The sequence below is a fragment of the Astyanax mexicanus genome, chromosome 16, assembly GCF_023375975.1.
Source record: "Astyanax mexicanus isolate ESR-SI-001 chromosome 16, AstMex3_surface, whole genome shotgun sequence".
In the NCBI taxonomy this organism is placed as follows: Eukaryota; Metazoa; Chordata; class Actinopteri; order Characiformes; family Acestrorhamphidae; genus Astyanax; species Astyanax mexicanus.
Window position 1 is genome coordinate 15921118 of NC_064423.1, and position 25152 is coordinate 15946269.

Below are 25152 nucleotides of genomic sequence, written 5' to 3' on the forward strand. Positions count from 1 at the left end.
ACTTCTAGGATTTGGAGATTTTCTGTGAAAGTGGAATGGGCCAAAATTCACAATGCGATTTGTACAAACCTGGTGACCAACCACAAGAAATGTCTGACCTCTCACATTTTGCTTGAGGATCAAATACTTATTTGGTCTAATCAAAGGAAGTTATAACCTTTATTTAATGTTTTTGATCAATGTTTTTGGTCAAATCCCCACTGTCACATACAAGATTAAAAGTACAAAAACAGTATAATGTACCAGAATCAGGGCCTCAATCTATTTGTAATGCCCAATAATACATGAACACGCTACCGCAAAGCCCCAAATAATTGAACACACAAAGAGAAATATGCTCATTATCTGACAGACTGAGATATAACAAATGATATCATTGTGTGGATCATCAGATGCTGTCATGTGCAGCACATCCCCATAAGCACCAGTGTCCGGAGTGGAGCTGATATTTAGAAAAGGTCGGATCAGTCCGTGTCATTAGAGCTGTTATAATCAGGGATTTAGTGGTGAAAGGACAATTTATACACACTACTGTTCACCTGATACCGGTCAGCCACACACACTGAGCTGTGCAGTGTGATGACGCTCAGAGCAGTAGTTATTGCAGGGCTGAATAAAATCACCTGGTGCTGTCACAGTGTGTGACGGTGATGTGTGTGTGTGTGTGTAAAGTAAGGCCTTGATTAGAGTGGACTGGGTGTTATTGAGACACAAAGCGTATTATTTAAGGCCTGACTCTGTTTATGGCTGGCCAGGACAGTGAAAACACACCTATCACACAGTATATAAACAGGGAACGTACCCGGCTGTAGTGACAGTGACCTCCGGACAGTGCACAGGACCCTCACTACCCAATTCTACCTCTAGACAGAGCTTTGCAGTAACATGCCGGGTGAGTAACTAATCTAATAATCTGATACAGATTCAGTTTCTAAATCAGTGTCTCTGATTTTGCTATTTATAGGTGTATGTTTGAGTAAAATGAACATTGTTGTTTTATCCTGTAACCTATGGACAACATTTCTCCCAAATTCCTTATTATATAAAATATTGTTATTTAGAGCATTTATTTGCAGAAAAGGAGAAATGGCTGAAATAAAAAAAAAGATGCAGCGCTTTCAGACAGCAAAGAAAACAAGTTCATATTCATAAAGTTTTAAGAGCTCAGAAATCAATATTTGGTGGAATAACTCTGGTTTTTAATGACAGTTTTCATGCAGCTTGGCATGTGTTCCTCCACCAGTCTTACACACTGCTTTTGGATAGCTTTGTGCTACTCCTGGTGCACAAATTCAAGCAGTTCAGCTTGGTTTGATGGCTTGTGGTCATCTAGCTTCCTCTTGATTATATTCCAAAGGTTTTCAAGTTAGTAAAATCATAGAAACTAATAATTTTTAAGTGGTCTCTTATTTTTTTCAAGAGCTGTATATATAGGACATATGAACCTTGACTTGATCAATGTCCTTCTGAATGGAGATGATGTAGTTTGACATTCTCTGTGGCAAGAAAGATCTAACTGTAGGTCATAGGACAGCCTGACCTGGTCAGCAGTTATTTTAGTTGTAAATTATGTCCTAGGCAGTGGAACAGCTGATGTCTGATTGTTCTAAGATCTCTGAAAAAGTTTCCCAGACTCTGCTTCTATAATCTACAAGCTCTTTAGATCTGGTCATAGTGACCCACTCGCTTCAGCAATTAGGAGCAAAACACACTAAATGTCTGAGGTTTAATTAAGTGTGGCATCTCATTTTATTTTATGTTTTTTAAGTAGTAATAAATGTGAGGGTATCTAAATTTTTCTTCACAAAATATCTTTGGTATTCTTTTTATTTTACTTTTTTGCTATACAGATTTTCCTTTCTCAACATTGTTAAAATAGGGATAAAATGACCTGATGGTTAAATATGTTTTTTAAAGGGTTTATGGGATGTCCTATTTTTTGCACATTATTATCTATATACACAATGGATTCAGTATAAGCTTTAGAGGGAGAAATATGTAAATCTGTTTTTAAACATTTCATTAATTTTCTCATGCATTTGTTATAAACTGTGTTCTGTCGAGTTATGCCATCTTGTCAAACTCTGCTACCCTAGTGGTATATTTAACTTTAAAAAAGCACCATGTTGGAACATGTTCTCACTGGAAGTCTTTGTAAATCTTTGGAGAGCATAAATCACTGTATCATTGTACAGTTTGTATAGTTGTGAAAGTGAGAGGTCATTACAAACTACTTTGGTATTTATTATTATTATTATTATTATTATTATTATTATTATTATTATTATTATTATTATTACATTTCATTTGCACTTTTGTGTAATGACAGTGAGTCCATGAAAAGAAAGAAAAAAAAACAACGAGAAATAATCAATAACTGTAGGTCAGCGCATGCGCAGTGCCTTTAGGAAGCACGTATCTATGGGTAGCATAACTCAACGGAAAACTGGTCCAAAATGAAATTTAAAAGGCAAAAGGAGAAGCTACAACTTGACTACATCTGGAACAATATTACCACAGAACCTGTAGAGCGGAGAAAACCCAGTTAAGAATATCGTCTGGGTTTGTTGGACCACCTAAAGGCGCTCCAGAGTGAGTCCAAATTGAATGGGATCATATTGAGCGTTTGAGCAAAATCTTATCTAGTTTATTAACGTTTCATAATTGTCACACTGAAAACTACTCAATTGCTCAACACAGAGCAACATTACATTTTTCAGTACCGCTGACATATTTTTTTAATGTTCTAAACTCCAGCTTTAAGCCCTTTAAACTCAGTGCTCTGACTGTAACTTTAGCATCTGCTCACTAACCTGCCAGCACACTGAAATATGAACACATATAGGTACGTTTTCTTTGCTTTTTTAGCAACATACATTACTGTTCTTTCCAAAATATAAAGAATAACCTGGCTAAGTCGGTGTTCTCTATTTTTTTTTTTTTTGCCAGTTAGATCCTTTCACCCCTATTTATTTCTCCCTATTATAACTCGCGGGCTTCCTCTAGCGGTTCGCAATATATTTTCTAAAGGTGTTTTGTCGAGTTCAGACCGTGCTTCCCTGATGTATATTTAAAGGTAAAAAAAGAAGCTCAGTATTATTTCATGTTCCCATTAGACGTGCTATTTTTGGATAGCCTAAATCCCTGTTTCAGTGTAAAAGTATGGTAATGAAAGTATATTCTAATCTGTTTTGTTTTTTAAAATATATATTTATTTATTATTATATTACAAAAACAAAAAAAAACACAAAAAACAAAAAGCAAAAATATATATATTATAAAAACACAGGAAATCAAGAAGTCAAGCCTCCTTACACTTGACTTAAAATATTTTAATAATTTAGGTTAGCGCATGCGCAGCGCCTTAATGAAGCACGTACCCGGTGTTCTGTCTAGTCCTGCTACCCATCGATATGTGCTATTTTCTGTTTTCCACTTATGTTTTAATGTTGTTTTCATGATAATTCTGTTTTTCTTGGGTGTGTTTCACAATTGACTGTTATTATTTGTTATTATTTTAAGTGTTACAAAGGTGTAAATGGCGATTTAATAACAGAAAAAAAAAAAAAAAAAAAAAAAAATATATATATATATATATATATATATATATATATATATTCATCTGGTTGATTTATTTTTTAGTTATTTATTTTTGTTTTTGCAATAATGCTTTTAGCCTATCGAAACATCAAGATATTCACCAAGGTGGCACAATTCGCAGAACACCGACTCTAGTATTTATTTTTTCAATGCAAGCAAAAATTAATGCAGCTGTTAATTGCAATCAGGTACAGCAGCCATTATTTTTGCACACTATTTGAATTTTTAGATTACTAGATATAGTATATACCTTATAGTATATAAGTATTAGTATTAGTATTAGTATTTAGTATTAGTGTTTAGTACTTAATTGGGACACAGCCACAACTTTTCACGGATTCTGCTTTTGTATCCCAAATCATGATTACAGTCATCTGCCAACATCACCTGCTTCACATAATTATCCTATTAGCGCAACATTTAAATGCAGTTTTATTTAATATCTGAAATGATTAGTATTAGTATTAGTATTTAGTATTAGTGTTTAGTACTTAATTGGGACACAGCCACAACTTTTCACGGATTCTGCTTTTGTATCCCAAATCATGATTACAGTCATCTGCCAACATCACCTGCTTCACATAATTATCCTATTAGCGCAACATTTAAATGCAGTTTTATTTAATATCTGAAATGATTTGTGTCGTTTATTTGTGAAAATAATAAATTTATTTTTTTTATGTCTATAATTGAATACATTGTTCTTGTGTTTGATAGACACTCGCCGAGTCCACTGGGTGGAGCTGTTCAGCAGGACGGTGCTGCTTGGCCTGTTTTTGTGTGCACCACTCAGAGCAGCCACAGAGTCTGAGGAAGATTCACCCACAGAGTGGACACTGTGGAAGAAAGCCAACGGAGTGTCGTATGAAGAAGAGGTGTCCATCATAAACATCTGACACACAAATTACCCATCTGACACAGCAGTGCACACTGTATTACAGATCATTCATACAACATAGGGTTGCACAATGTAATATTTTATGTTTTATTCAAGGATTCAAGGAGATTTTATTGTCATTCGCATCTTATGTGGTACATGAGGTGGAATGAAATTGTGAAATTATGATTATCTTATTGTTCAAAGGCTGATGACATGGAAAGAAAAGCCATCTGGGAGAACAATAAAAGAGTGATTGAGGATAACAACAGAAAATTCAGTAGGGGCCTTTCAAAATTCACCATGGCAATGAACAAATATGGTGATTTGGTAAGTCTTTTAAACATATAATCATAATATTTAGCCTTCATGATATCCAGCACTAATCTTTTTTCTTTTGTCTATGTTCCATATAGGACAAAATGGAGTATAAGCAGTTACAGGGAGCTAACATCAATGCTAGGTTGAAACGGACAGGGAAGATTGCCTCTGCAAAGAAGCTGCACTTCCATGCTAAGAAATTGAGGTCACTCAAAGTGGACTACAGGACATTGGGATACGTCACAGAGGTCAAAGATCAGGTGGGGTTTAGCTCTTTTTGATATCGATCCTGGTTAGTCTACTGGACTTGATTGTTTTGAAACTGTGCAGAACATTATAGACATTACATATTGAGACTGCAAACAAATCAGATTATTTCTAAGATCAGATCTGTTGAGATGACTGTCCACAATAGTGATAAGATTGTAGTTGCGTGTCTGCACATCACAAATGTATCTCTATATGTCTAATAAGACCTGACAGTAAATGTGATTTGATTTGTTTTCTCTGCTTAGGGCTACTGTGGGTCATGCTGGGCTTTCAGCACTACAGGTGCCATCGAGGGACAAATGTACAAGCAGTCAGGTCAGCTGGTGTCTCTTAGTGAGCAGCATCTGGTAGACTGCTCCAGATCTTATGGAACGCACGGCTGCAGCGGCGCCTGGATGGCGAACGCATATGACTACATAATCAGCAACGGGCTTCAGGCCACCAACACTTACCCTTACACCTCAGCGGTGAGTGAAAATGAATTTCTGCAATGGCTTAATCATAAAAAGATTGTAGATGAATGCAGACTTCTACAAATAATAAGTGTACTGTGTTTATGTTAACTAGGACACACAGCCATGTTTCTATGACCCCAGCCTAGTCGTAGCCCAAATCAGCGACTACAGATTCATTCCCAAAGGAGATGAACAGGCATTGGCTGATGCCTTGGCAGTTATTGGGCCAATCACTGTTGCAGTAGATGCTGATCACTCCAGCTTTATGTTCTATAGCTCAGGTAAGCAGTAGGAGCTGTTGACAAGCAGGTTTTACAAATAATGTGTTATAACCCTTTAGAGTGTAGCACATATTTCACCATTTAATATATTTTAAAGATCAGTCCAATAGAAATTGATTGTGTAAAATACACAGGATGAATTGACCAATAGAAATGCTGCAAAATAAAATGAATGTTGCAGTAACATTTTTTAGATACAACAAGATACAATATAATTGTTAAAAATATATATATAACCTTTACAGGAGAAGTAAAAATATAACCTTATATATAATAGAAGTCAATATAATGTAGATTTTATTTATTTCTAAATAATTTTGGTGCATTTCTATTGGTCCATTAATCTTGAAATCCTGACTCCTGCCAGATTTACATTATGTATCAAAAAGTAAGAAAATACATAATTACATACAAAAGCTTTGTATAAAAGGGACAGTGTATACTGACATGCCAAAGCATGTAAATTGATCAAGTTTTACCTTAGAAGATGGTTTGGAAACTCTTGTGTCTGTATATGTTGTGAGGTGTTATCCTGTAAGTGAGGCTGAACACTGGCCAGGGTGCTCATGACAAGGTGACTTTAATTATTGGAGTTTGAACAAGGCCTGATAGTGAGTGCCAGATTCATGGTAAATTCTAAATTTGTGAAGTTGTGTGGGGATTTAACATACCTGAATCCACATTGTCATGTGTGAAGTGGGAATGCATCATAAATTGCATTACCACCCACAGTGGACAGCATTGTGCAGTGGGTGGTATTGATCATGACAGGCCGCATCTGACTAGAATTGTCAATGTGAATTCTGGCAGTGGCACTGGCAGAAATTACATCCACATTCAGTTCCGGGGGCCCCTCATGCATATATCACAGGTGAATACAGTTTTCTTTAGCTTCCAGAGAACATGGCAGAAGTCATGGGACAAGACAGCTTATTACCATATAAGTGAATCAGTGGTTTGGTTGGAATGACATCATGTCATGACCGAAGAGCACAAAGGAAAGTATGTTGATTTTTCACTAATTGTAAATGTTCTGGCAGGGATCTATGAAGAGCCTAACTGCAATCCAAACAACCTCAGCCATGCTGTGCTTCTGGTTGGCCATGGCTCTGAAGGCGGCAGGGATTACTGGATCATCAAAAACAGGTGAGATCTTCTTATACTTATACAGTATGTCCATTAATTTACACCAGGTACATCTGAACATCTGTTTATTCCACTCTAAACCACTTCAGTCTTCAGCTCATGAAGGACATGGAGTGAGTTTATTGGCATAGGCAGATGCCTCTAATCTAGGATTCCTCAGTAGAGTGCACAATGTGTTTTGACCTTCTGTTCCTTCTGTCCACAGCTGGGGCACCGGCTGGGGTGAAGGAGGTTACATGCGCATGATTCGAAATGGCAGCAACACCTGTGGCATCGCCAGCTATGCTCTTTACCCCATCCTATAAGGGTTTTGTATATCTCATTAAAGAGTGTTGTTTGTGTTTTAACTTGTGTCTGAGATTCTTTGCATCAGAGATCCATGCCCTGATCATATTCTCACAAAGCTGTATGTTTGCTAAATTGAGAAAAGCATTAGGACACTTGCTCATTCATTGTTTCCCATTAAATCGTGGGTTTTAAAAAGGAAAAAATATTCGTTTTTTTGGTTGGAATAACTGTATCTACTGTCTATGGAAGGATTTATACAAGATGTTGGAGCTCTGCTGTGCAGATTTGATTGCAATCAGATACTTAGTGAGGAGAGGTTGTCCACATAAAATATTGGATGTAGCACTCTCATTTTAGAAAACACAGTGTCACTGCTCCACAGTTCAGTGCTGGGAACTTTATACCTCTTTTGCCCAGAATGCTTCATGCATCATAATGTTTTTGATGGTTTTTGCAGCTGCACTTGAGGATACTTTCAAACTTCTTTGCAATTTCCCAGATTGACTGACCTTTATTCCTTAAAGTATTTTTTTTTTTTACTTAGTTGAGTAGATCTTGCCATAAAATGGATTAGAACATTACTTACAGTATTTCCTGTATACCAACTCTATCTCTTCAAAACACAGCAAATGCTCTCAAACACATTAGGATGGAAAGAAATTCAAGAAAAAACATTTGACAATTTCAGCACAGCTGTTAACTGAAAGCTATTACAGGTGACTTACAGGTACCTCAAAAAGCTCACTGAGATCCAGCCAAGATGTGCAAAGATTTTATCTAAGCAAGAGGTGCCACTTTGAATAATCTAAAAGATAAAACATATCCTGGTTTGTTTAACATGTTTTTATTTACTAAATAATTCCATCTCCTGGATGTCTCACCACTGCACTCAATGTTAGAGCAAAAAAACACAATTTAAACACATTAAGCACTAAGTAACCAGCATAGGGAGCTTTTCAACTTTGATAACATTTTATATTTAAGTACATACAGTAGGTGTAGCGTAAATAATCTGACACCATTTTTACTGTTTCTATCAATTAAAGTTAGACTTTGCTTTTAATTGAAGTGGACAGGTCCAATTGTACCATAACTCACGGATACACTGCAAGAAGTAAAGCTTATCTAATGCACTCTCCACCACACCCCCAGAGTAAACTCATTCCTCGCTGGCACAATGTAAACACTCTTACTGCACGTTTCACACTCAGTAACCTCGAACAAGTTCTAACACAGCACCTGTAAAAGCCACAAGGCTACATGCAGCAGTGTTATGACTTATTTCAGCATGTTGAGGGAAAGTGGGAACAATTTGCACCAGTGACAATGCTATGTGTTGCACAGAAGAAAGAAGAAACCTTACTTTTTATGACACTAATTCACTACAATGCAGTGGTCATACTGTGAAGAGTGAAGTAAACCTCTGTCAACATATTTTAGCAGTTCAGCTGGTTTTACTCATTAACTTGATTTCAGTAGAAAACACAACATTTAAGTTAAGCCATCATTTTACATCAGTTTAAATGTCGTGACACTTCAATTCCACCTTTTCTCTGTTCTGCCTTTAACAGAGTGTTCCTGCAAATGTTTAATACATTTATTTTAAATAGATTTTAAGGTTTTATTCAGCATTATTTTTTTGCAGTAGACAGTTATACTCTATTGTAAGTATAACCTACTGCAATAGTGCATCATTCAGTATTATGAGCTTTACTGTAAAAGAGATTGCCAAAGTCTTTATCCAAAAAAAGGGACAATTTTTTGATCGGGTGCGCCTTATGTATGATTTTTTTCCAGTCAGGTTGTAAGGAGCATAAAGGCTACTCTGCTGAAGTACAGCATTAAACAGGAGTTTCAGTTTAGTCGTCCAGCACCGAGACTGGAGCAGCATTAGCATTAGCTGCTAAGAGCGCTAGCTCTTTTGCCATTCAGAAGGAGGTATTTTCAGTCTGTAGCCTGCTGCTAACTCCAGCTAGCATTGCAGCATAAGCATTAACCACACTAAGTGCTCGCTCTTTGCTGAAAGTGCGAAAAATGCGGTAACTAAACAGCTTATGGTGTTTACCAACTTAAAATTTAGCATGTGATATTCATGTTTGTTAGCTACATCTTTATCTTTTGTTATATAGCATTACAGTATTTAGCATTAGCTAGCTAGCCTTACAGCTAATAATGGTTGGTTATTAGCCACACTTTAACATATTTTACGAATGTTTTATCTCAAACATGAACAATTGAAGCTTAAAAGACCGGAAATTTTATATTTACTTAGTTTTCAACAGTTTATCAGTAAACCTTGTTAATGGTAAGTAGTTCAACTGAAAATATTTAATAACTTTTAAAGCTAACGCTTTTTTAAAAGAAAAAAGAAAAACTTTTTTTCAGAAAACAATTTTATAATAAGTTTTGATTGTTTAAAAAACAGTAGAAGATAAAAATGTGCAGTAATATAAATAATAGGGATATTGTTGATCTCCATATTAGATAAACGTATTGGGATACTCTCTCAGTCATTGTTTTCTTTGAACTCTATATATACCACGTATATATATATATATGGCAGTCCTGTTGTCGAGATGTGATTATATTTAAGAGTAGTGTTTTTACAGCAGTAAACAAAAATGCAGTACATTACAAAGAAGTTATAAAGGCCAACTCCTCCTCCTCGTAAATGTGTTATCAGTAGTGTGGGTGCAGTAAGGTGGAGCTGTAAATGGGGAAGTAAGTCAAATATTGGTCCAAGAAATATTCCTGAGCTCATGCAGTGCCTTTATTAGCATGAGAGGAATTCAATCTCTGCACTGCTACACTGCTATCACCTCCAGGTCTACAGCAGAAAGATAAGAAGCGATCTTTGAACCACGAAAGGAGGATAGGAGGGACATTTTTGTTCACTTTTTTTTAAACTACTTTGGCATCTGAGCTAGATATGTGAAGACATCAGGCTGGCACATGAGGATATTGTACACAGAAGAGGAGAAAACTGAAAAAAAGCTCCTTTCTTATTCTAAAGTGGATGAGCGAGAGTTTTTGCTTTAACCTTGACCTTGTCCTGGAGAGACCTAACAGTTAACACATGCAGAATGAGCTGTGTGTGGGGACTTCTGCTCTGCTGTCTGACTGGACCGTGGCTTTGTAACGCGGACCAGAAAACTCCATATGGTTATGTTCAGTTCATGCAGTCAAGTGGTGAGCATCGGTTGCGACAATCTTCTAGAAAGTACTGTGACCACTCTGCTGGGGCAATTACAAAGGTGAGTGAGTTGCCATTCATGGCCGTAATATTTAAACATTGGCTTGACCCTTGGGTTGGGTTATTACACCCTTGACATTGGGTTATTAGCATAACCGTGCTACAAAAATCCAGGTCAAGAACAACTGGTCACCCAGGTCTGTGCCTGGATTTTTTGCAGAGCCTGTAGGCCCATACTTTATATTTAAAATTATCCAAAATTAAGTAGGTCATATTGTGCAAATAGCATTTAAGACATAAAAAATGAAGGTTTCAATACTGATCCATAAACAAAAACATGATTGAATTGAAGTTGCCATAGTTGTCATGTCAAAGCCATAATTTTAGGCATAATCAGAGGTGAATGATTACAGCTGCAGAGTGCTGAATTCCTGCACAGTGCAAAATGTGCAAACTTTTTTTTTTTTTTTTTTTACATTTATTTTCTATTGATTCAAAACTGTGCATGCACATTAAACCAATATATCACATGGAACCAATATAAAAATAAACATGTAATTTTGTTTGTTTTTCTAAAAATAACAAGCAGCTCCCTTTAACCTATAAGCAGCTATTGCATTAAAACTGTAATTCAGGCCATCAAATGAAACTGATTAACCTTCAATAGCTAACTTGTATACTGTAACTGTTACAGCCCTGTGGTCCTGGACAGTACCGTGAGAGATGGGGAGCCTACAGAGGTCGGTGTGTGCCCTGTAACTGCAATGGCTTGTCCCATGAGTGTGACCCTATTTCAGGAAAGTGCCATGTAAGTACCTTCATTTTGCTATCCAGCTACATCTCCATCCAGTGTAATCTGAGACATTTTGACATTTTAACCAATCTGAAAGTGATGGCTAGACAACTGAATCAGAACTTGGGTGTGGGGTGTTCCTGACGTGCAGTGGTCAGTCCTTACAAAAAACTCCAAAAAAGGCCTTACAGCATTTAAAGGTCTCATTCCATCCTATTTAAATATATTTTAAAATGTGCAGTTGTGGTCTCTAGTAGGGGTGTGCCATATCGTATCGTACGCGATAATATCGGCAACATCATGAACGATATTATACCCTGAAATATCGTGCCATAACACTCACCCCTAATTATCACATCAGGGTTCTACTTTTTAGCTGTTTTAAGCAAAAGGAAAATGCACATATTTCTCATTTCCTATTAAATATCTACTAGAGACAGATTATATCTGTCCAGTATCATTTAATCCTGGATATATGGAGATATTTGGAGTTCTGTTACAAATCTGCAAAAATTCTTGTAATCTTAATTTTTTTGTCATATTGCCAAGAGTATCGTTATCGCGATAATACCATGAAATATCGTGATATTATTTTAGGGCCATATCGCCCACCCCTAGTCTCTAGTATGAATGAACGCTGTGCGAGCCATTTAAAAAAAAGAAAAAAGTTTTTTATTTAGCCCTGCTTTAGATCACTGAATTAGAAGTCTGTGAAGGAAGACAGGTATTGGACTCTTGCTCATGAATATTCAAACATGCAAATATATCGCCTCTAATTGGCTAACAGCACTGCAACAGAGAATGCCTACCTGCCTTCATGGTAAAACGCAGTCTCAATTGGAGATATGATTTAAACCGACAGTTACTTGGTAAGTAACTGATAGCTAATGGTAACTAGCTCTGTAAACAGAAGCTGTAAACAGAATAATCAGAGCTGTTAGCTCCTCCTTAGATATAGCTCCTAATCCTGTAGCCTGTGGGTGGTCCTGTGCTGAGGTGGGTGAGGTTATGAAGTCACTGGTTGTACTCGTATTTCTGAGGATTTCCATTTACTAGCTACTGCAGACAAGAGAGGCTGAGAAACAGTTTCATATGCAGCATGCATATGCAACTCAGAGAGACCTATAGTATTTCACAAACAAGAAAAAAATGGATTTTAGCAGAATGATAGCTTTAAAGAATCTGCTGCTTTTACTAGTTTAGGTGCCATAAAACAACAGAACACTTTTTGAGGTTTTGAGGAGGCCTTGGCTCAACCTGTCAAAGTTGTTATGACAGCAAGAGGGGAGCCTACACAAAATTAGGAATATGTTATGTTTTTATAATGTTATGGCATATAGGTGTATGTAAGTGTGTTCACGTAAAACATATTAGTTATGAATAGGTTGCGGTTTTAGTTTAAAATTACAATAGTTTAAAAAAATGTTTACATAACACATTGTCAAGAATGCAAGAAAGTCTTATCAAGATCTAGACAGGCATCAAACATCTGGTGAAATCTCAAAAAGCACATTATCTTCATCAGGCTTTTGTTGGACCACAGAAGGGCATATTTGCAGAGTATTATTTAAACTTATGATGTTTAAGAATATAACATCAATAAAACTATTTAAAACATGGTTTTAATGCTCACTAGTTCTATTTAGGTTCAAGGAGCCAAGATCAAATCTTTTTTATAAGATGAGAGCCGAGTATTTAGCTCTGTGGGAGTTGATTGGAGAGCAGAGATTACAAGCTTGCACTTGAACTTTAGGTTTCGAAGAAAGAGTTAGGAGACTAACTGTAACTCTCAGGTTTATTATTAAACAAAAGCCATTCTCATTTGCTGTTCTCATGTTCCTCTAGAACTGCCAGCTGAACACAGCAGGTGACCAATGTGAGCGGTGTGCAGAGGGTTACTATGGTAGTGCGGTTCTCCGGACCTGCCAAGTGTGTCCATGTCCCTTCCCGGACCCGTATCGTAGGTGTGGTAATGTCTCCTGACCAGCACTCACACATTCACATGAACCTAATTCTAAAGATATATGCAGTCAAGTCACAATATTATGGCCACCTTGTTTCTAAGCTTACTGTCCATCTTAAACCATATGCAAGCACTGTTACTTCAATTAAACCAGACTTTAGTTCTTCTGTATCTCCACATACTTTATTATCCTTTATTTCACCCTGTTCTTTAATGCCCAGGAACCCACAGGACCGCCACAGAGCATAGTGGATCAGACGCAGCAGTGCTGCTGGTGTTTTTAAACATTATCCACTCCAACCTATAGTAGCTGCTCTACACTGTAGTTGTAAAGTCAGATACAGAAGCTCTGAAGTTTGTCTTGGTCATTCCCATCAGTGGTGTCAGATTGCTCAGACCGCCCACAGGACACTATTGACTTGATATTTCTGATCCTGCTGTCCATCACTGTTTCTTAGATGTTTAAAAACTCAAGCAGCCCAACACACACTAACACACTACCATCTCTGGTGGTCCTGGCCATTGAAGAACAGGATGAAAGGAGGATATTAAAGTATGCAGAGGTATATAATGACTACATGATGACTACATTGTTCCTATATGTTCAGTGCAGCTGTTATAACTGTATATATATATATATATATATATATATATATATATATATATATATATATATATATATATATATATATATATATTCATTAGGTCAGGACATACATAAATATTTTTGGACAAGCATCATATTAAGATCAACATTTTTCTTTCTACAGTTTTGCACTTGGTTGCCTGCAGGTCGGGGACCAGCTTGAGTGCCTGTGCAAGCCAGGTTATTCAGGAACTCGCTGTGAAAGGTGTGTCTCTGCTGCTTGTAACTTATGCTCCACTTAAACAACACCTACAGGTAGAATACAAACTACATCATTATACCACAGTTTGTTCCGACCCTGCAATTTGATTGGTTGCGAGGCAATCTATACGCAACATTATCAGCCGGTAATGCATTATAACCCAAGCTCTCCATGTATTACCCTGCCACATACAGGTAACCTAGCAATGATGCAGCACTTACAAACCAAACCGCACGGCTACAAACAGAGAAGCATTGGAACTATTATAACTCACTGAGTTTAAATAACCAAACAGATCGTATTTTCTCATCCTCATTAACTCAAAATCTTCAATGAACAGCGATAATGGAACTGTGGTATAATCGTTAATACATTTGAAGTTCGTGCTATAACGTAATATTGGCACTGCTGTGCTGATCTACAACTGCAGCACAGCAGTGCCAATATTACACGTTATATTAGCACTCCCTTTCGTGTATTATTGCTTAATTAATTGTATTATGTTCAGCATAGGCAATGTTTCAATAGGTTTATGTTTATTTGCTCCAGAGAGTTCACATTTTTTTGGCAGTGCTTCTCAACAGGGACTAGACATGTTGTGTGTGCACTTCTTCCATATATTCAAACAGGTGCTCTGCTGGATACTACGGTGATCCAGTACAGGTTGGAGGGAGTTGCCAGCTCTGTCACTGTGATCATGGATATATATGCGACCCCCTCACAGGCGGTAGGTCCACTTGAGTCCTGAGAGTTTCTGTATTTTGTCTGATGTTGGCATTTTTGTGCCAACAGATGCTTCTGTGTTGTGACTGGCTCTTGTCTTTGTTTCCACAGAGTGTGAAGATCCAAACAACCCCAGTACAGATGGTGACTGCCAAGGTTTGTAGAGCTTCCTCAAGATCTTTAAGATCAGCAATCTGGGACATGAGGTCTTGAGCGATTGCATCAGCAGCAGCCAGTGTGCTGTTCAGGGGATTTGTTAGATTCTTCATGATATAATCTAAAACTGCGGAGAGAAATGATGTTAAATCATAAGGCGTTTGAACAGAGACCCAAAATAAAAAATCTATTCAAAGCATATATCTTTATATACAGTCATTGACTGTCTGAAAGAGCTATATTGTAGATTATATTTTTATATTAATACAAAAATATATTATTATATTATTTTAAATATTGCAAATTTAACAGTGTGCACATTCTCTTCTTCTAGAGTGTGACACCTGCATTCAGATATTACTAGAAGAACTAGAAATGATGGATTATGAACTCCACCAACTGAAGGTTGATCTTGAGCCCTTTGGGAGCAGCTCTGCATTTCTTGCTGCTCTGAAGAAACTGGAAGATGCCATTAAATCTACAAAGGTGGCCAAAAATATCTGTTATTATTATGCTATGTTTTATTACATGTCTGATATTCTGTCTCTTATGCAGACTGTCTGTGTTTTATTTTAGTTGTTAGTGATGAAGTACAGTGCTTCTGTAAAACTGTTGGAACCGAAGGTGAAGGAACTCGAGGCAGATGTGGCCGGGGTCAGAAAAGACCTGAGTGAACTCAGCAGCAAGGTATTTCTTTTAAAAACTATTTCAAACATTTATTTAAAATATTTATAATTAAAATATTATGAAAATGTATGATGTTCTTGTTCCTGTGTGCTTTGATATTCAATATTCATATAAATATGAAGCTGATTTTTTTTTACTCTGTTCATTCCTAATTTTGTGTGCAGTTAATCTGTCAGGTCGCAACCATTGGGAAATTCTGATTTACCTGTATCTACCTAGATACCACTGAGAAATTTTGATCCATAAAATGTATCATAAATTTGACCTAGTTGTTTGCAACCAAAACATAGAAAGTAAAAGATGTGTAGTATTGTAAAAAAAAAGAAATTTAAATGGTATTTTTAGTTTGTTTTAAAGATATGACACTAAACAACGTGAGTTTCCCACTGAGATATATAATGTGCCTAAATAAGTCAAAGTAAATTTATACTCACATTATTATATAGCAGTATTTTGAAATGCTTCATTTGTTTATATTCAGACAGATTTGGCTTCATCAGTTGCTGAGGAGTTGTTAAATAATTTAGACAAAACTCAGCTGAAAGGCCAAAACCTTCTCACTGATACAGAGCAGCTTCTGAAAAGAATACAAGGTGAAAAAATGTCTTCATTTTGTTAACTGAAATGTGTGATTCCTTGCTGCCAGTATTTTTGTGTTCATTTAGAGTGAAAATCTTTACAGTGTACCGTATTTTTCGCACTATAAGGCACACATAAATCTGTGAATTTTTCCCAAAAATCGTCAGTGCGCCTTATATTCTAGTGCACCTTATGTATGAATTCTATCAGTCAGGTTGTAAGGAGCAGTAAAGCCACTCTGTTGAAGTGCAGCGTTATACAGGAGTCAATGTTTTTTACAGCTCTGAGACTGGAGCAGTATTAGCATTAGTCACTAACTGCACTAAGCACTAGCTCTTTCGCCATTCAGAGGTAAGTATTATCTGACTATAGCCTGCTGCTAACCCCAGCTAGCACTGCTGGAGCAGTATTAGCATCAGCCACTAACCGCGCTCTTTCAGCGTTCAGAGGAGTGTAATCGGCCTGTGGCCTTCTGCTAACTCTGGCTAGCTCTGCTGAAGCAGCATTAGCATTAACCGCACCAAGTGCTAGCTCTTTTGCCGCTCAGAGGCAAGTATATCGGACTGTGGTTCGCGCATTTACTGTGTTAAAACAAGCTACATGGGACAAACCACTAGCTAAAAGCACCCTGGCTTACTGGAACTCACAGGGTTCTTTAGTGTAGTGCTGCTGGGCGGCATTTACGTCCCGCTAGCGCTTGCAGTTAGTTAGTTAGTTTGTGTGAAACTAGAAATCTAAAGTTGCTGTAAATAAACTGACTTGCTTTTCTCACCCAAATAAACAGTTTCAGAATCTGTGTTGCTCTTTTGACTTTAAAAGCAAATGTTTTTTTTTACTACAGTTTTGTTTACTTAGCTTAGCTTTATTTAATTTAACCTCCCCATCATCGCCATCCAGCAGCAAGATCTGCTGAATTAGATGGAAAACATGGCGACACCCCTGTTCCTTACTAGTGTTGCATAATGCACCTTATAATCCAGTGCGCTTTATGTATGAAAATAGACCAGAAAATAGACGTTTATTGATAATCCGGTGCGCCTTATAGTGCGAAAAATATGGTATGTTATTTTTGCGGCAACTAAAGATCCCAAACATTTAAATTACATATGGTTATTGAAAATAAATTACAGTATTATTCTATTTCTTTATGCCTGTCTGCTAACATTATATCTATCTGTCTAGAGTTCCTGGATCAACTGAAATTGTCTAATAGCACCATACCCAGTAAGGACATTGTGAAGATGTTGAAGGAAGCGAGACAGATGGTGTCACAAATGCGAAAGCAAAACTGTGATGTGCAGCAGAAATTGGCTGGGGATGAGCTGGAGGAAGCTCAAAAACGTGGGTTATTTTGATTGTTTGGTTGATGTATTGATATTTGTCCATTGACTGCCTTTCCAGATGAATGCTTCACAAAATAAGTGTTCCAGTTAATTATTGTATAAAGTCTATGGATTTTACACTTTAACGCCTTATGATTTAACATCATTTCTCTCCGCAGTTTTAGATTATATCATGAAGAATCTAACAAATCCCCTGAACAGCACACTGGCTGCTGCTGATGCAATCGCTCAAGACCTCATGTCCCAGATTGCTGATCTTAAAGATCTTGAGGAAGCTCTGCAACAGGCAGAGAAAACTGTGAACAAGACCAAACAGATGAATGATGGGAGTGAGGCAACCCTGTCAGACATTCTGGTATTTAAACTGCATCTATATACATTTATACTGGATAAAATCCAGAACACACTTGTTGAGGCTGGTCTTTTCATATCATTTCATTCTTTAATACTGTATGTGTATATTATCTTGTGTGAAGTAATTTATGATGTTAAAACTAATCTATTAAAACACACCATCCTACATTTCCCAGAAACATCGTACGAAGATGGAAGAAGAAAAACATATTGTCTCTGCTGATTTGGCGATGATTAGAGGAGCACTGAATGAGATAATACAGGTTCTGATGATGATGGAAGAAATAAAGAATGTAAAAAGCTCTTTTTTTTAGCAACTTTTCATATTTATAGCACATTCACAATACTAGCATTTTCATTCTCAGTATTAGTCATTTGTCTATGATCTGCATTTTTTTCCTGTTTCAGGACTTGGCAAAATTTGCTGCAGAGATTGACGGAGCAGAAACAGATTTAAATCTAAAACTCAGTGAGCTTTCCAAAGCCACAGCCCTGCAGGGTATCGTCAGAGAGGCAGAGGAACATGCCCAGGATCTCATGAATCTTGCCATGCATTTTCAAATGCAAGTTTAGTCCTTAATCACTTTGGTTTGTATTTCAGAAAGGGCAACTTACATAGTGAGTAATTATTTGTAACAGTGCAATGACACAATTCTCTGTGCTCAATTTTATTCCATAAATCTGTTTTATAGTTCATGACTTTACCACCTTTTACACTTTTAACCCTTTAAAACCTTTACAGATAGTGGGTTATTTATTGTAAAGACCAGAACATGTTCTGTAGGTACTGAATCTTTTATTTTAGATACTGAATAACAATTTATTGTAAACAACAAAAATATGCACTGTAGATACTAAATCATTTACTGTAAAGAACAACACATGCAGTGTACATACTAAATTATTAACTGTAGATACTGAATCATTTATAGTAAAATTCGTCATCTTTTATTGTAAATGCAGAATCTTTTATGCTAGACACCCAATGATTTATGAAAGAGAATAAATCCTTATAGTAAATACTGAAAATGTATAGTAGATACTAAGTAATTTATACTAAAGAAACACGGAAAAGATAAAAAGAAGATATTAAGTAAGTTATTATAGATACTAAATCATTTAAAGCATTTTCTAAAACATTTTTGTAGATACAGGATCTTTTATACTAGATAGCAAATAATGTATCAAAAGAGACTCATTATAGTAAATACTGAATATTTAAAGTAGATATATACTAGATACTGAATCATGTATTGTAGATAACATCTTTTATTCTAAAGAAACACTGAAAAAATCATGGAAGATATTAAATAATTTATCATAGATACTAAAGCATTTTTGTAGATACAGAATCATTTATACTAGATGCTGAAAGGATTATGACAGATACTGAATCGTTTATAGTAAATTTAGAATTATTTATTACAGATAAAGAACAATTTATACTAGATCATTTATAATAGATACTAAATGACTTTTTGTGTATATTGCCTATACTGAATGCTGATTAATTTATATATTTACAGATGCTGAATTATTTAAACGTTACTATATAAAAAAAAAAACGTTACTAACATAAAAAAAATAAAGTTTACTATCTAGGAAAGGCTATAGCGGTACATTTGGAGAGATATATACAAGCATAACTGTTATATATATATTTTTGTAGGTCTATGCTGAATTACACCAACTCTTCAGCTGTCCATAAAGCAGTGGAATCCATCAATGCTTATAGAGATGTCATTGATGCTCTCAAAAAGGCTGAAGCAGCAGCAAATGAAGCCCATAAAGCTGCAGAAGAGGCTCTAGCAGTGAGTACTAGATAAAAAGATGGATAACGCACACTGCAATAAGAAATCAATGTAATTACTCAATCATTGTATGAGTTTAATTAGACGTTTGTGACCAAACTCTATTGTTTTTACTTTGAACAGGAGGTGAAAGCTCAAAATCTGACAGTGACGGCTGATGAACTGAAGAATTCTGCAAACAATTTACTTGACCAGGCTGAGAAAGCTGAGAACAATCTGAAAGGTCAGTGTCTCGCCTGGTGCTAAAAGCACTTCTGTCTCTCCCACACTCTCCACAGTCTCCAGAATACAATACCTTGGATGTACCACACACTGACTCTTATGATCACTTGACACTGCACACACCTCCAGGAAGCCAATCACCTGAATACTGAACACCTGCTCACTGCACTACTTAAACCCCTCACTCCACTTTAGTATTATCAGTTTATCCACTCTAAAACACATTTATTTCCTTGTCTGTGATTTTTCATTTGTGTATGATCTTGTTTTGTTTCTCGACCCTAATTTTTGCCTGCCCTCTGATACCTCCTTGCCTGTGTATTATCACCTGACTGTTACTAGTTTATGGTATGTTCTCTTTCTCTTGCTGCTGTTTACTAATTTAGACCCTGCTAATTTTTGACCACCTCTTGTACTGCCCATTTTGTCTTTTTTTTTTTTTCAGAGAAGATGTCATTGTTTCAGTGCTGCCTGAGGGCCAGAAGATCACCAGCATCCAATGTTTAATTTTTTGACACACTTCCCTTTTGCTTTTTTTAGAGAATCTTCCTCACTAAATGTTTCTTTTTATACTCAGTCAATTAAATGTAGTTGCAAACTGCTCCCAGGTTTTTTAGTAACATGTATTTTTTTAGCCTTTTGTTGCCCTCTCAGACTTTTTTGGAATGTGCTGCAGACCTGAAATGCAGGAAATGATGTATATTAATAAATATAATGACGCTAGAAAATATCTGGTGTTTATACTGTCTTAAAAACACAGTTTTTTATTAGTTTGCATTTTTTTTTGTACCAACTGGTTGTACAAAAATAATTTCATGTGCTTTTTAAAATAACATCAAGCTAATTCTGTCTTTATGATTTACTTTTTTCATGTTTAATTAAAGAGGCCACACAGATATATGATACCATTAAAGACCGTCTGGACAAGGCAATGGCCAAAGAAAGGAGCATGAACGAAGAGCTCCAAACTACTGTAAAGAATATGAACCAAATCAACAGAGGTGAGCTATGGAACAAAGAGACATTCACATTTACTATAAATGAACTCTTTCTTAATTTTCCAGACAATACCTGCATTTTAACAGATTATATTATATTTTTTTCAGATGATATTGCGACACTGATAAATGAAAGTAAGGATGCTGTCCAAGCTGCTAACGACACTGTGTCCAACACTAATGCAAAGTTAAAGAACATCACTGAGGACTTGGATAAGATCCGCATTACCGGTGGAGTTTCAAACCTGGATAATATACTCAACGATGTCAATAATACATGTAAGAATTTATAAAATTATATATGATTGATGGTTTGATTGATTTTTGTATTTGTTTATGTACAAGAATATAAAGGAGCTGACACTGCGTTTATATGCACTTAATAATTATTCAAATTCAGAAATTCATATTTTTTCAGTAATCAATTAACACATTTAAGTGCACTCAGATTATAGACAATAATTTCTAGCTTCAAACTTCCTGCCGTGACTTTTTATTGATGATGCATTTGTTGTATATCAGTTCCAATACATTTTTTAATGTATGCAGAAAGCATTAAAATAGCAATCTGCCAAAGACAAAGTGCACTTACACACTGATTGGTCTATTGTAAGTTAAGCCCAAAACACCCATAATAAATTATTTTTACCACACTTTTTAAAATTGGATATCAAGCTCTTAATTCGATCTAAATAATTAGAGTAGGCAGTTTACTATGCTGGTTACTTGACCATTTTGAATAATCAGATAACTTAAGAAATTTGATAATGATCTTATTAAGGCACTCACACTCACTCACTGAACCAAGTTCAGGACTAATCCTATAGACTATTATTATATATATTGTACTTTCAAAGAACAATATCAATTCAGAATATTGTTCAGTCCAAGACTAGGCTTAAGGCTCCATAGATGGTCCATATTTTCTCCAATAAGACAGACTAAGCCCCTAAGTAGAAAAATACTTGGGTTAAGTAGAAGAAGAACCGAAGAACCGAAAGTGTATTTTAAAGAAGTACTAAAACAATTGTTCTAAACCAAATGCTGATGTATTTCTTCTCAGTAAATGAACTGAACAGTGTATTCCCTGAGCTCACGGATTCACTCGCAGAGGTGGAGAAGCAGAGCAGCCAAGTTCCAAACACAACCAACATGTCAGACAATCTCATGAGGATCAAGGATATGATCGAAAAGACCAGAGATATGGCCAACAGAGTGAGTACTGACCCTGGAAAATTACTGTATTTTTAGCACTATGAGGTAGACCAGATTATAAGGCAAAACAAAAAAAAACGTTTTTAAGTCAAACGAGCGCTGGATGTTAATCTACACAGATTTTTCTCTTTATTTAGGTGAGTAAAGCACTTTAATTTATTTACAGTACGCTTAAATTTCCAGATTTCCACCAATGCCGCCCGACAGAGCTGTAGAGGGTGCTATTTCTCAGTTTCTGTTCACATGCACAAGCACTTTACGTAGATTACGTGAGAAACTCCGACTCACGTTTTTTTCTTGTTCTGCTGCCTTCAACAGACAAAGCCATGAGAAATGCATGTATTTACACTGTATGTTATCTGATATATGTCATCTAATAATTGCACGTTGTATAAAAATGCAGAGCAATAATATAGTCACATTGACAGCAGTTATCAGAGTTGATTGGCCCTATGCCAAGGCCACTCTGTCCAATCCAGTCTTGAATGCTCTTTTTGGCTGAAAAGGTGAAGGGATGGTAATTCCCCTGTAAACATTTGGTTGTATTTAAACTAGTTTGTATGAAAATGAACAGAAACTGAGAATTAGCACCCTCTACGCAACTCACACAACTCGATGGTCACAGATTTTGGTGTAACACCAGTAAGCCAGGGCGATATTAGCTAGCGGTTCGTCCCACGTATCTTGTTTTAACATGGAAAACGCGCAGACTACAGTTCGATAATAGCTAATGCTAATGCTGCTCCAGCAGTGCTAGCTGGGGTTAGCAGCAGGCTACACGCCAATAATACTCACCTATAAATGACGAAAGCATGGTTAGCATGGTTAGCAGATAATGCAAATGCTGCTCCAGCAGTGCTAGCCGGGGTTAGCAGCAGGCTACAGCCAGAAAGTCGTACTGGCGATTTTTGGGAAAATTAAATGATGCATCTTATAGTGCGAAAATTACATAAAATAATAAAAAAAATATGTAACAACTATGATTTAAACTAAATACATTCAGTTCAGTTTAGATGGATAAACATATAAAACTAGTTTGGCTTCTTCAATACATACAGTATGTTCAGTATGTGTACATAAATTAATGTATACATTATAAATTGTAGTTAGATTGGCCAAATGTAGTTTTGGTTTTGTTATGCAAGAGTTTTATGTTGTTTAAACAAGATATTTTTAGTGTAGAGTGAGTCCTAGATAGTGAATGGAAACTGGAAATGGCTAACAGATGGGTGAGAATTTAGGGAAAACCTTCTGTTCAGACTGTTGAACTGTTTTGAATTGAAGTATCTGACATTTCTCTCTGCGTCTTTAGATCAGGGGTCCCATCTTGTTCTCTGGTGATAGCCACGTTGAGCTGCGTCCACCCAAAAACCTGGAAGATCTACGAGCCTTCACAGCCCTCAACCTGACTATCCACCGGCCCAAAGTAGACACTCGCAAACGCCGCCAGAGCACAGAGGAGGAAGACAATCTCTTTGTCCTTTACCTGGGAAACAAGAATGTAAGGTTCACCACTGATACAAGTGACGCTGTGAATGTAACAGGCTGCAATGTGCATATTATTTCCAGACCTCCTTTCATCGCATGTGATTTACTTTGTTTTCACTCTGTTTATACACAGACCCAGAAGGACTATGTTGGATTGGTGATTCGGAACAGTGTGCTTTATTGTGTGTACAAACTTGGGGGACAAATCCATGAAATAAAGACCAAAGAAATCACCAGGTCCAGTGTTAATGGCTCATTTATGGATAGAGTGGACTTCCGCAGGTAAAAACAAAATAACATTTGGATATTTATCTAAAATCTATGAGATTTTTGTGTTTTATTCAGTGTCTTTTGTGCATTCTTTGGATTTTTTTTATTACTCAATCAGAGTCTACCAGGATGCAGAAGTCATCTTCACAGAGACCTACACCTCCTCTGCACCCAGAAAGCTGCAGCCGATGACAAGTCAAGCTAATACAACTATAAGCTTGCTGGACCTGGACCGTGATGAGGTGGTCTTGTATGTCGGGGGCTATCCAAATGACTTCACTGTGAGTATACATAAGATGTTTAAAAAAACATATTTTTTCTCACTTTTTAAAAAATGAAGTGTATGATTTTACAAAACCCTTATTTGCATATAATATACTGTACATAAACAAATGACCAGAGATGTTTAGTAACAATGTAGAAGAACTTCACTACTGTACTAAAGTAATTATTTAGCTACATGGGATTAGACCTGTCTATTAATATTGAAGTTAAAAAGTGTGTTACAGCCCTGACTATTTTTTTCTGTTCACAAGAACTAAGTTTTATACATACGATAAAAAAAATCCTTATGAGAATCTACTCCTGGTTTGGAAATAATCAGTACTTTTTTTCTACATTCAGCCACCAAAGGAGCTCCAATATCCAGGCTTTACAGGATGCATTGAATTTTCCACATTAAATGAATATATCCTTGGCCTCTACAACTTCCAGAAAGCTGTCAACATAAAAAATACAGACCGATGTCTAAGGTACCTGAAAATATGATAAATTATATAAAAAATGTAAATTATATTTAGAAAACCATTTCAGCGGTGTAACTGTTCTAATTCTACAATTGTTGTTGTTGTTGTTGTTGTTATTGTTGAATGCAGTACTTACAGAAATTTTTTCTGTTATAGAGGTGAGATCCGTCAGATAGGACAGTATTTTGATGGCACAGGCTACGGGAGGATCAACGTACAAGACAGCAGCAAAGTTATCAAATTCTTCCTCCTGAGTCGACAAGAAAATGCTCTGCTGTTTTATATGGGTAACAAGGTGAGTTGTAACCCATGGGAGATAGCTTTCAGCTTTTTAAAAAAAATAAAAGAGAACCGGTATTAATTAATTATAAGAAGTTATACTATTATGAGATGTTGCCTATATGGACAAACTTTTAGATATCCTGATATTGATAAATTAAGATCTTAAATTAGTTTAAGCTCCGTGAGAGTTCTTCGCCCGTTGCCTTGGCTGCCTCATATTTCCCAGTCTAAGAAGTAGTTTAG

At 36.3% G+C, this 25152-nt stretch overlaps 2 protein-coding genes across 4 annotated transcripts in view; both read left to right on the top strand.

Annotated features, from left to right (window-relative positions):
• The first annotated feature begins 696 nt into the window (after positions 1–696).
• cts12 (cathepsin 12) lies at positions 697–7297 on the top strand. Of its 2 annotated transcripts, none has more exons than XM_015603311.3 (8): positions 697–892; positions 4318–4475; positions 4685–4807; positions 4894–5058; positions 5314–5535; positions 5636–5804; positions 6845–6950; positions 7156–7297. In XM_015603311.3, exons 1-8 carry the CDS (start codon positions 886–888, stop codon positions 7253–7255), a joined length of 1050 nt encoding a protein of 349 aa, XP_015458797.1. In that variant the 5' UTR covers positions 697–885; the 3' UTR covers positions 7256–7297. The 2 variants fall into 2 exon arrangements, with proteins under 2 accessions (XP_015458797.1, XP_007240158.1); XM_007240096.4 differs by lacking the exon at positions 697–892 and adding an exon at positions 2390–2592.
• A 2619-nt stretch (positions 7298–9916) lies between these two features.
• lama3 (laminin, alpha 3) overlaps positions 9917–25152 on the top strand; it is a 28060-nt gene continuing 12824 nt past the window's right edge. Inside the window, exons 1-23 of one of the 2 annotated variants that reach the window (XM_022669628.2) lie at positions 9917–10492; positions 11126–11239; positions 13070–13188; positions 13958–14038; positions 14665–14762; positions 14870–14914; positions 15249–15400; positions 15491–15601; positions 16083–16194; positions 17363–17521; positions 17682–17878; positions 18054–18170; positions 18286–18440; positions 19547–19688; positions 19812–19911; positions 20795–20911; positions 21017–21187; positions 21972–22123; positions 23436–23624; positions 23745–23893; positions 24000–24162; positions 24506–24633; positions 24784–24922. In XM_022669628.2, coding sequence (XP_022525349.2) covers positions 10322–10492; positions 11126–11239; positions 13070–13188; positions 13958–14038; positions 14665–14762; positions 14870–14914; positions 15249–15400; positions 15491–15601; positions 16083–16194; positions 17363–17521; positions 17682–17878; positions 18054–18170; positions 18286–18440; positions 19547–19688; positions 19812–19911; positions 20795–20911; positions 21017–21187; positions 21972–22123; positions 23436–23624; positions 23745–23893; positions 24000–24162; positions 24506–24633; positions 24784–24922 — 3081 coding nt within the window. In that variant the 5' untranslated portion in view covers positions 9917–10321. Of the gene's footprint in view, positions 10493–11125; positions 11240–13069; positions 13189–13645; positions 13751–13957; positions 14039–14664; positions 14763–14869; positions 14915–15248; positions 15401–15490; positions 15602–16082; positions 16195–17362; positions 17522–17681; positions 17879–18053; positions 18171–18285; positions 18441–19546; positions 19689–19811; positions 19912–20794; positions 20912–21016; positions 21188–21971; positions 22124–23435; positions 23625–23744; positions 23894–23999; positions 24163–24505; positions 24634–24783; positions 24923–25152 lie in introns of those variants that run through there. The other variant, XM_022669629.2, reaches the window with a different exon arrangement.